The 12,729-nt window shown below is 33.7% G+C and overlaps 1 protein-coding gene across 1 annotated transcript; it reads left to right on the forward strand.

The window, feature by feature from the left end:
- Window positions 1-5,707: 5,707 nt before the first annotated feature.
- Window positions 5,708-6,635, forward strand: LOC131035921 (uncharacterized). The gene is made up of 2 exons (XM_057967689.2): window positions 5,708-5,788; window positions 5,933-6,635. The coding sequence occupies exon 2, from the start codon at window positions 5,938-5,940 to the stop codon at window positions 6,475-6,477; it is 540 nt and encodes a 179-aa protein (XP_057823672.2). The 5' UTR covers window positions 5,708-5,788; window positions 5,933-5,937; the 3' UTR covers window positions 6,478-6,635.
- Window positions 6,636-12,729: the final 6,094 nt, after the last annotated feature.

Below are 12,729 nucleotides of genomic sequence, written 5' to 3' on the forward strand. Positions count from 1 at the left end.
TTGAGGGAAAAGCTAAAGGACAAAGGACCAGTAGAGTTCAGAGCCAAAGGTCAGAGGAATGACAAAGTGCAATGCCAAGGGATAGGTGACTAGTTGAGTGAATAGCCAAAGGTGTAAGAAGGAAACCGGTGTTGTGCAGAGAAGACACAATTGGTGTGTATTGAGTGGAATGCATATTGAGATCTAATCAAGCTATTAGTAGCTAATTTAGTAGATCACCCATCTGTTGCTTTCTAACAACTGCAACATAAATCCCTTAACTGGGTGGACTTTAACAAGTCCCTATTGTAAAATCCCTTAACCGGGTAACATCTTAACTGATGTTCTAAGTCCTCTAACCAGGCTACCTTTAACAGGGTAAAGGCACTAACTGGCCTTGATCAAAATCCCTTAACCAGGTGGCACCTAACATTGTCTTTGTAATCTCCTAACAGGGATGGCTCTTAACCGGGCGTACTCCAAAAGAGTGCAAATTTTGCGAGTTCCTTCTCACACCGTGGTTTTCTCCCTATTGGGTTTCCATGAGATAACTCCTTGGTGTCACTGTCAAATTTTCATGCTTGCATATTTTTACTTTAGTGATTAAGTATATTGTTTGATCTTAGATGAATGAAGATTTAAGATAAAAGTTAAATTGTGAAATTTTGATTAATTACTGATTCACCCCTCCCCTCTCAGCACTGATGGGGACTAACACTTTATCCATAACAATAATAATTTTGGCCATAGTTGTAAACTTTACCAATGTAGAATGCCTTCTTTCACTAGAATAAGTGGTTTTCTCATCTTCAACCAACTCACTATCCTAATTGTTGATAATAGGGTAGGGAGAGGCAATGGGGATGTTTTTATGATGAATTAATTACTAGTTATATTTATTATATTCAAATTTTTATCAATTAAAAAATAGACATATAATTGTGTTTAGGATTAACTATTTAGTGTAATCTCACTTAATTCTACCATTAAAAATCAAATATAATACTAACCAAGACTCTTCATTCATACTAAATTTAGCTATATATTTAATTTATGTTAAACTATAACTTCATTCTACTAAAAGTGTAGAGGATTAAGCACCATTTCTTTACCAAATCGATTGGTCATTGTGTTTGAAATAAGGTATGGAAAAGAGTAGCATCATAAGAAGAAGCACTGTGAAGGCCACCATAGCTCTAGGACATCCTACTTTCATTTTGTTTAAGTAAGAAGTAGTCTCCGACGTTGAGAAAGTGCAAATAATGTTATTGTTTGTTCGAGGTCAATTGGTAAGCCATTTAGAAAATGATGTTTTTTTGTGCAACAAGGGTCTCAATGGAGAAGTGATAGCTTCAAATCAACTATGCATCCACTTACAAGGATCCAAACATGACTAAAATAAAACCTCTAATTTAGGAAGATAAGTAGGCAAGTCGGTACTAATAGGGTTAGGTTATTTTTGTAATAGGGAGAGGGGAATAAATAGGTAGAGGTAGGGAGAGAGAGAGAGAGAGAGAGAGAGAGAGAGAGAGAGAGAGAGAGAGAGAGAGAGAGAGAGAGAGAGAGAGAGAGAGAGAGAGAGAGAGAGAGAGAGAGAGAGAGAGAGAGAGAGAGAGAGAGAGAGAGAGAGAGAGAGAGAGAGAGAGAGAGAGAGAGAGAGAGAGAGAAATATATATGGTGAGATAGAGTGAGACATATAGGGGTATAAGGAGATAAAGATAAGGGGGAGGAAGAGTGATATAGAGAGAGAAAAAAAATAGAGAGGAGTGGAGATAGAAAAATAAATACAGAAAGAGGGATAAAGAGAAAAAAAGATATAAATGTATATGGGAAGAGAAAGAGTGAGTGATAGAGATATAACAAAAGAGAAAGGGTGATAAAAATAGAGATAGAGAGGGAGGAAGAAAGGGTGGGAGAGATGGGGAGATATATAGAAGGGGAGATCTAAATAGAGGGAGTGAGAGGGGAAGGGAGAGAGAGAGAGAGAGAGAGAGAGAGAGAGAGAGAGAGAGAGAGAGAGAGAGAGAGAGAGAGAGAGAGAGAGAGAGAGAGAGAGAGAGAGAGAGATGTCTCCCTCTTTATCTATATGATTCTCATTATATCTATGTATATACACGATCTACATGAATTCCTAATATAAAAGTAATTCTTATGCAATTATGTCCTTTAAAGTAGATCATAAATTTTGTTTGCTTTGTTGTAACTAAAATACATGCAACATAAAGAGAGGAATATCAAAATAGAGATAAAACATTAGAGAGAAAGAGATAGACAAAATAGATATAGGGGGAAAGAGAGATAAATAAAATCAAGATAGAGAGAGGGGGGTTAGAGAAGAAGATAAATAAAAGAGTTATAGAGAATGAAAAGTAGAGAGAGAAGGAGATAGACAAGGAGATATAAAGATATAAAGGGTGATTGATAGAAAGTAATAGAGAGATATATATAATGGGAAAATAAAGAGGAAAGAGAGACTAACTTTTGATATGTTAAAGATGGGACATCTTCGTGTGGATATATCTCTCTGTCCATCTCTCTATGTCAGTCTTTTTGTCTCTCACTTATCGATGAGGACTTCCACCAATTTTAAATATAAAATATCATCAATTTATATATTATATTTGTTTTGGTAGATAAATTGTAGTTGAGGAACTACACCCATAAGATTAAAATGGAAACATTTTTTACAATAGCTTATGGTTGAAAGCCATCAAATCCCATTAACAAAAATTGATCCCCTACACTAACTCTTACTGATTATATGAGTTGTACAACAAGTTATAACTACCCCCAAATAGATTATCTAGAGATTTGCTATGCTTTTGGTATGGGAGTGAAGCTACATGTTGAAAATTGCCCAATTTTTGTTTCTTTTACCTTGCACAAATTTCCAAGTATCTTCATGGGCCACACCATCATCAATGTCATTTACTTTCCCTAGGCCAGTTTCTTGACCACAAGGAGGTGTGACACTAGAACACTCCTCAAATGCAACCATCCCCTTAATAGAAAGCGAAGTAGCCAAAAGATTGATCCTCCTAGTAGGAAGAACCACAAAAGACCTCAATGTATGTTGAGATTCCTTGGGTGGAATAGGTGAAATCCTATGACCTAAGTTATCAACCAACTTAGCCAACTCTATGGAAGGCACAACTCCCTTATCACTGTTTCCCCCCTTAATAGGGGAAGAAACCATCTTTCGTAGAGTGATCTAAGCATTGCATGGTGAAGTTTTGTATGGACCATCCCCTTTGGTACTCTAAGGCTCATTGATGGTCTCTCCAACTTGATTTAAATCTTCTTTTTCAACCAAATAGTGGCGAGGGGAGACATATTTCCACCACAAAGCTTGATTGTCTTTCTTTCATTTAGCACACTCGATAGAAACATGTCTAGTGCAAAAACATTTATGACATCAGAAAGGAACACTCTCATAATCTAAAGGATAGGTCCAACAATTATTCTTAGTGTTGAGATAAATCTCTGTAGGAAAATATTTTTTGGTGTTGATCTCTATTGGAATATGAGTATATGTGGTGTAGAATAAATTTTCTGATTCCTCATCAACACTCAAGAATTTCCCTAATGAATTTCCAATAGCTACCAAACAAGAATCAAACCAAAACTACAAAGATAGATTCGATAGCCTTACCATAAAAGCAATAGTAGAAAATGATTTAGTGTTTGGGTCAAAAGTAAGGTATCAAGGTTTCAACTTTAGTTTATCATAGTCGCATTGATAATCATAGAGAATTGTACAACAATCCTCGATGTTGTCGAAGGTCACAACAAAAAATTCTTGTGCATAGGAATATATTTGGAGATCACCCTCGAGAATGAGACTCTAGTTGTCTTAAATCATTGGTGAAGCACTGCCCAAAACCCACAAATTATCCCAATCAAGCCATGTTTTAAAAAATAGTCAATATTATTAGCAACATCTATCAATATTTCCTCACCTAGGTCAACATTTAGAGGTGCATAACAAGCCTGAATAACCATAGGGGCATTGAGGTTTGTACAAGTGGTAGTCCACACCCTAACCCATCTGATCTAGATTTTAGATAGTTTGTCCCTAGTGAAGGCCATTTCCACCATGCACTATCCCCCAACGAAGCATGAGATTCCCCCACATTGGCAAGACCAACTAATCACTTGTCCAAGCCTGTAACAATGTTCATTTGCACACATCTTTTCTTTTTTGGGGGACATGCAGGCACCATCGCGATATTTTTTTTAGCTTTTTCCTTGGAGCTAAGAACCAATTGACTAGACTCGAACCCAAGCCCTCCTATGTAAGAGGCACCTCCTATGTAAGAGGCTTACAACTAACCGCCGCGTCCCCTATATTATGTTATATTTAATATCTATACATTTATTTTTTAATTATATATCTATTTTATATATTAAATCCATAATGTAAATATAAAAAATATCATTATTATCTATATAAATAAACTTCATATAAATTTCAAAAACTGTTAATTAGTTTTATTGTTTTATTCATTAAAATTAAATTTAAAATATATTTATTTAAATTAATATTTGTAATTTTATTTTTTACTTATCAAGACAATAAATAAATCTTCAAATGCCCTTAAATGAAAGTGTCCACCACATTAAAACATAGAACAAAGATAGAGAAAATAATAATAAAAGATATAAAAGATGAAAAAATAAAAAACATAATAAATAATGACATAAATATATTAAAATATTATTTTATTATATAATATTTTAATCTAATTATTCTATATCATTAACACAAATCTTTATAATATATTTTTTTAATAGATAAAAGTTTCAAAAATATTTTGGAAACTAAAATGTCATAAACTTAAAATAATGTTAAATTATAATATATATTAATCAAAAAATTATCAAGAATGTAATAAAATGATTATTAAACATTGTGTTTAAAGAAAAATAAAATAAAAATAAAAAATTACAAAAAGTTTTAAAAAATATTATTAAGAATTTAATCAAATATTTGAGATTTTCTATACTAACATTATTATTTCTTATTCACCATTATTTATTAAAATTTTAAAATTCATTAATATTGTAACACTTAAGAATTAATATAAATTTATTTGATCAAAATTAAATATATTTATACACTGACTTCTAAAAATACAACTAAATCATTTAACGTTAGATATCTATACTGTACTATAGTAATCAACATTTATCAGTACCAAAAAATGTAATTTGTTCAAAAAGACTTTGAGTCAGGAAAACTAATTCAAGTGAGGTAATATCTTTATCGTTTTTTTTTCTTTTAAATATTTAATAAAAAATAATAAATGCTAATATAGTGAACTGGCGGCGGCCGTTGAACTGCTTTTAACAGATGGCAGTTTTAACTATGTGGGGCCCATCATTAGGAACCTTCGATTTTAATATAATCGATTATGTTCTTTATAGTAATTTAAATTTTTTTATAATTTCTATTGTATTTATCTTCTTTTATCTTAAATTTTTTAATAATAGATTTTTCCTCTAAATGTTGTGTATTTATTAAAGATTTTTTTGATTATTTAAAGGCGAACTTTTTGATCACTTGACATCAAAATTGAAATTATATTAAAATAAAAAATTAAAATTACATGCATTGCTTCTTCAAAATATAAATAAATTTAAAAATAATTTACATACATTTTAAAATAAAATATTTAACATACAAAACCTTTATAAGCTCAAACTTTGTGCACCCATAACACATATACATTCTTTCAACTATCCTCAACTTTTTTTCAGGCTCTTGGAATATAAGCAACTTTTTGAATTTGTTCAATTGATCTTACAGGTATGTGTTTATACGGAATCCTCAACTCTTAAGTTTCTTCTCAGCATTTTTGTTGTGATTTTGTGTTGCTGCAAACAGTATTTCTCATCCTATTATTTAATTCTGTCCTTTATTTATTATCTAATTTAATTTTTTTGTTCACAGATAATATGATGAAGAAAATAGTTGCATTAGATCTGGATCACACACTTGTTTACGCAAGAAGCGGTTATTTTGCACAGAGAAACCATTATGATTTTATGATTAGGGGTGGATGTTTTAAAAGCTGGTATGTACAGAAAAGGCCTCATGTGGACAGACTATTGACAGAACTGGCAAAAAATTATAAAATCATAGTTTTCACTGCAGCCACCAAAGATTATGCAGATGCTATTCTGGATAAACTTGATGTTAATAATGTCATAGACGTTCGACTGTACAGAGATTCGTGTACTAGAATGGGAAGGGCATTAGTAAAAGATCTTGCTAAGCTTGGGCAAGAACTGAAGAATGTTATTTTAGTTGATGATAATCCTGTTAGCTATAAACTTCAACCAGAGAATGCATTTCCAGTGGAGGCTTTTACTGGTGATTTATCAGACAAGCAGCTTTTGGAAGTCATAGATTTTTGTGACAAAGCAACAACTTGTAAAGATATGAGGGAAGCCATATGGAAACACAGGAATGAGTTAAAAATTGTTATAGATTGAGAGGGTGAATGAATTTACTGTAAAAATTGCATATTATCTTTTATGTGCTTTCATCTCTTCTAGGTCTCCTCCACCACCCAGAAGATCAGTCATGCATACATATTGCTCCATTCTGGCTCAATGTAATAGGATTGATGCACTTTCTGTATCAGTCACAATATCAAAGAAAATAAATATATTTAATTGCATTAGTTTGAATTGTTTGGACATTTTTAAGTGATTAATTATTGAGGATAAATTAATTAGAGTATTATATTGTCTATATATGATTATTAAAGTTATAATAATAATATTTAATATCAAATGTAAAAAATATAAAATATTAGTAATATTTAATATGTTAATAGATCTTCGGTTTTTGCAATCCGTGTTGATAAATATTGTGTATTTTCTAAGATTTTCTTTATCAATTTCATATTTAATGCTGTAAATTTTTTTATGAATATCAATAAAATATAATTAAAAACTTATTTAAAAAAAAAATTATGAATATAATAAAATATTCATATTTTTTAACATTTTCTTAAATATAAAATTTTGATTCAATAAATTAATCAGAAATTTAAATTCACAACCTTAAATTAGTATTGGAAATTAGACTTCAAATTATGAAGATGCAACTTCAAGTTTTAAGCTTCAAATAACATAGCCTCTCATAATAATTTATAGTCTTGGTTGGAGTTAATCCTCTCAAATCAAACTAAAAAACCACCAAGTTATGGCTAACAAATCCCAAAATATTCATGATTTGAATATCATAAACATTTGGATAAAATAAAATAAATTATAATGTTAATATATAATTTATCTACTTTTTGTTAATGTTCTGATTATAGGATTAACACATTTATAATTTTGTAAAATATTTTTAGTTATATGGCAGTTCAATTATTTTTTAGCTCATAAAATAATAATGTAAATAATTCTTCAAATGTAATTTTATGACATGTCATATAATATATTTTATGTTATCCCTCTTAGGGCTAACAATGGTATCATAGTTCTGGGTTATGAATTGAGGAAGAAAATGAGAGAAAATTGCAAATAGTTACACATATACCCATCTCTCTAAATTGTTGAGTTACAGGCCAAAATATTTTGAGTTAAAATTGTTGATTTTGTGATAATAACAAAAGGAGACATTGAGAATAAAACAACAATGGTGAAGTCAGCATGGAAACACCGCTTCAATTTTGTAACAATTATGAAAGACAAAATTGGAATAGGAATGCACCATGCAAAAAAACAAAATAATAGGTTATATGTGCTTTTGAGGAGAATAAAAGAGATGGTTAAAAAAATTCATTGATCCTTACACCATCCATGCAATTCATTGACATTCAAAATGTGGTCAAATTTGTCAATAGTTTTAGATTAACAGTTATGCTGCAATCTGGAATAAATGTTGACTATTTCTATTATACACCAAAGCTATTCTATTGTGCATATTTAGTCAATCTGTGTCTGATATCATTGATGTGGAAAAAAATCCAAAAGTCTATATGGGTTGTGTGTGACATTCAAATAAAAGCACAATAGATGATACAAAATTAATATCTAAGTGTTGGAGACAATATAAACCTGTATTCATGCAATTTTGTAACCAATATATATTATAAAGAAAACAATTTATTAGGTTACAAGATCATTTAGGAATCTCACAACAAAAAGAGATTAAAATATAGTATTAGAGGAATTTGATTAAGTGCCATTTGTTAGACGCATTTAAGCCCCTGACATTCCAAGTTATGATCTTCATTGACCATTGGGAGGGGTAACCCGTACCCTATTATAATTTTGGTTTACCTTGCTGCCATTTCTAGCTTTTCTTTGTTTGTTTTGTGCCCTCTCCTTCCCTTTGGCTTGATTTTTGGTTTATTGATCTTCTAGCGGGTTAGTTCAAATCCCTTTTCTTCACAATCCCAATCCTCTTCCTCACCACTTCCTATCTCTTCTTCCCAATCTATTTCCCTATCCTCCTCAAATTTCTCTTCCTCATTTCAATGTGGGGCTTGTTGACTTCTATTGTTGGGTCACCATATGCTTCTTGATCCTTCCCATAATCATTCAAGGATATCATGTTCATGTTACCATGATCAGATTCCTCTATTGGTTGGTCAATTTTCTTTTTCCTTTCTTTGTTTGTGATATCTCCATATTCATTTATAGTGTCATGCATGTTCCTTACCATAGACCAATCCATTTCCGATATTGGAAATTCTCTGATTTGTGATTCAATCTTTGATTGCAATGTGATTTCTTCCTTCAGCAGACATTGCAGCTCTATTTGTTTAGCATATTTTCTTTGCCCCGAAGGTTCCATAGGTGGTGGCATAGGAGAATTTGTCTCCGTATTTGTAGGGTCCATTGATTTTCCACATTCTTTGTGGCCTGAAGATGTATCACCAATAAGTTTTTCTATTGATAGATCTGTTTGAGGCTCCTTCCAACCAGATTCCTCAATCTGCATCAGAGATCCAATAGATTCTACTAATGGATCTATAAATTTATGCCACAGTCTTGCTAGCTGTGTGTTTCTTTCTTCTTCTCTTGGCTATGTATCCTTTTTTTCAATGCATTCATACGACTTCATGATTTTGGCTGTGTGTGCAACCCAACCTTGTGTGTTCCTTAGAAAAACACTTAGGGTATAGGAACATTTGATCTTCTGTTTCCAACCTCTACATCCAAACTTTCCCATCTTTGTGGATTTCAATGTTTCTTGGCAAGGTTGAGTCAGAGTTGACACTAATACATATTCTTGCAAAGCTCCCCCATACTCCATCTTTGTGAATGTCATCAACTAAGATGAAGGTTCCCAATCCTTTACTTATTTCTTTTAGCGTATCAATCCCCCAATATTTTGTTTGCATGTTGTATAGCCTTATCCAAGTCGACCTATTACTTAATGTGTGAACTTTGGGATTAAAGATGAGACACCAGTCCATCAAATGTACACTAGTCCCATCTAGAATATACATGCCACTCTTTAGAGATTTCCATTGCTCTAATTCATGAGGAAATTCTACTAGGAAGTAGTCATTTGGAGCCCCACTATTCCTTACACCAATCAACCAAATTTCCCCATTTCCAGGCTCCCCGCCCTACTTAACAAAAATTCCTTTTTCTTTGGGATTTTTCCTAATTTCCTTAATCTTATTATCTTCCAAATTGATCGTATTAAGGGTTTTTTTCGCAACACTTACCTTTGGATTCATCGATTTTATTTGAAGGGCCACCAAGTTTTGTGTTGTTCGTTTTCCTTCTCTATTTCTTGTTGGTGCGAAGTGGTGAAAAAGGCCCTTTAGCTCTCCAATTGTTCAACATCTCTATTGTGGGGATTGTTGTTTACTTGAACCACCCACTCCTTCCTTTCTTGAATCCTTGGTTTTGTAAGAATTTTGCAATGCACTCCACGGTGTTGATATCTTCTTTTTTGGTCCTGCAATAAATTGGTCCCCGCATTAATTGTAGCCATGGAGGTCCAAATCTCCTTTTTCTTCCTTGTGATATTCCATAGTTCTGTTCTCCGTCTTGTGTTTGAGGGATTTTGTTTTCGACTCCATTGCTATCTGTTAATCGGTAATCATAACTTTGCCAATTCTGCTCAGGGAGGGCACATTTTTCTACCCATCTTCCATCATCAAAAACCCATTGGAGGATATGTGTCATGTGGATATTTCAGTTTAGGTTTTGTTGCATCCATCTACTCAAACCTCCTCATCTTCCAACATCGAAACCGTGTTGAATTCCTATGGCCATTCCATAGTTTGGCGACCTCCATTTTTACTTTGATGCGTGTTACCGGATGATCTCCATAGGGTAGGTGCCTTCTGCATCCCAAGCCCATTCTCTTACCTTTCTAAAGCACCCTCATGCCCGCTCACTCGCTTGGCTCTGCTCTCGCCAAACTGCGCCATCATTTGTGTAACATGTAATAATATTATTATATTATATTTAAAATTTTTTTTTTTCAATACTATTAGGTATTAATATAATAAAAATATAGGAATGTCAACCATTTCTTTTTCCTTTCATGTATGTGCTGATATTATATAGAATGTTTCTAGACGCAATAAAAAAATAAAAAAATAATCTTGAAGTAAAATAATAAAAATCTTTGATTATATAATGTTTTGATTGTATTAAATATTGTCATAAATATATTTAAGACTATCTATTTTTTTTGTCAAATATACATGAAGCCCTCTTTGCAAAATAATTGACAAAACTTAAGATAAATTCATTTTCATTCTTTCATTTCATCCCTTGAATTTCATTTTCTCCTTGCATAACTTGATGATCAATTGAAGCATTTTGAAGAGGGACTAGGATGTTCAAATTTAGTATACTCACCTGCAAATGTTGAAGAGATGAACTAGCATTGTCTGGGATATTCCCCCAAGGAGCAACTGGATTACCCTATGCTGGTCGGGAAACTAGAAGATGTTCCTCATGTTGATGATCAAGCAAAGCTAGTAGAGCGTTTACCCTCCTATAAAATGTCATCAAGCACTGCAAAATGTCTATCTAGGGCATGAATCAACTACCATGAATTTTGCATCTCTAAGGGGTTGTTTATTGCGTCATACACTAAGACATACACACACCCATTGATCAGGAAGTGGTGTGGGAAGAGGCCACCAATCTGACCCTGACCTTGCCATAGATCATAAGATTAGATCACCGAGAGCATTCTGTTCTTCTAGATGAACACTTTTTTGACAAATTTCTCTACAATTATTTGCAGTGAATGCAAGGATTGAAGCAGATAAAAGGAATTTAAAAAAAAATAGAAATAACTTGTGATGGAAATATTACCCTGCATGCTTATGGGTACAAGATTTCATCGCAAAAGGCTGTTAGGAGTCTGTTCGAGCAAAAAAAAACTCTAGCTTTAAGCAGAGGTGCTTTTAACATTTTTCCCCAACCTCCATCTAAAGCCTCAAGAAGGAAAAACAACTTCAGGCCCAAGAAGTTAAGGGGATATTCTCGCTCAGCCAAATTTGCAAATTCCAAAAATATTCACCCTATGAAAGTACTACTTGAGGAGGAGGTTATTGAAGAGGATCTTAAAGCAGACTTTGAGGCCAATGAAGACCTTTCCCTATCAGAGGGGGAAATTTCCCCCTTCTCGGACTGTCTTCTCCACAAGCCCCTTCTCAACCTATCTTTGGAAATCCCCTTCCCCTCCATTCTATCCCCGCCCTTGGAATCAAGTGGCCTGGATTTGCATTTGGACCAGGATGCTCAGAACCTTCTGCAGAATGCCATGATAGGAGCGGAGGGCCAAGATGCTATTTTGGACACCCCCTTGGCAGTGCTCTACTCACAGATCAAGGAGAAGAGAAAGCTAGGGATTCATCAGAATAAGGAGGGCTTGGAGAAGCCAGATTTTGGCTCATCTCCTCCCAAGAAGGGTAGAAAGTCTTCCATAGAGGTCAGATCCCTGGATGGAATGGCGGATAATCAATCCAAACTATTGGATCTTTGGAAAGTAGGGAAGGGAAATCCCCTTCCTGAACAACAATGAAAATTTATCTTGGAATGTTAGGGGCCTCAATGCCCCTAACAAGCAGAGGGTGATCAAAAGTCAGATTCTTTTGATCAGTGTAGATATAATCCTACTACAAGAAACCAAACTGGAAGGGAAGCTAGCGGTTACCTTTGGGAATGGGATTAGCTCCTCATTTCAAGCTTCCTTGGAAACAACAGTAGCATCAGAAGGCTCCTCGGGAGGACTAATGATAATTTGGAAGTCATCTCAAATTAAAGCCGAAGGTATTGCATCTAATAAGGACTGGATGCTTGTTAAAATCACTCACCTACAATCGAATACTTCTTTCTTCATAATCAATGTATACGGCCCAGTGGCTCCTTCCAAAAAGAGACTGACTTGGTCTTCTTTAGATGGAGTATTGACCACCTTATCTGAGGAACAAGTCTTTATTGGGGTGAATTTAACACTATCAGGAATGCGTCAGATAAGAGGGGGGGGTATCACTCACTTAGGGAGTGCTCAGCAGGATTTCAATAGTTGGATTAAGAGGAATGGTCTCTTGGAAATAGATTCAGGAGACACCTACACATGGACTAACAAGAGAAAAGGCTTTAGAAACATAGCAAAAAAAATAGACAGATTCTTTTGGCAAGGGGATCTTACTATCTTTCCGTTCACCCCAATCTGCAACGTTCTCTCTTGCTTAGGCTCGGACCATTATCCCATTCTGCTCACTTTACAAGGAACCAAGG

The sequence above is a fragment of the Cryptomeria japonica genome, chromosome 3 (assembly GCF_030272615.1).
Source record: "Cryptomeria japonica chromosome 3, Sugi_1.0, whole genome shotgun sequence".
Taxonomy (NCBI): Eukaryota; Viridiplantae; Streptophyta; class Pinopsida; order Cupressales; family Cupressaceae; genus Cryptomeria; species Cryptomeria japonica.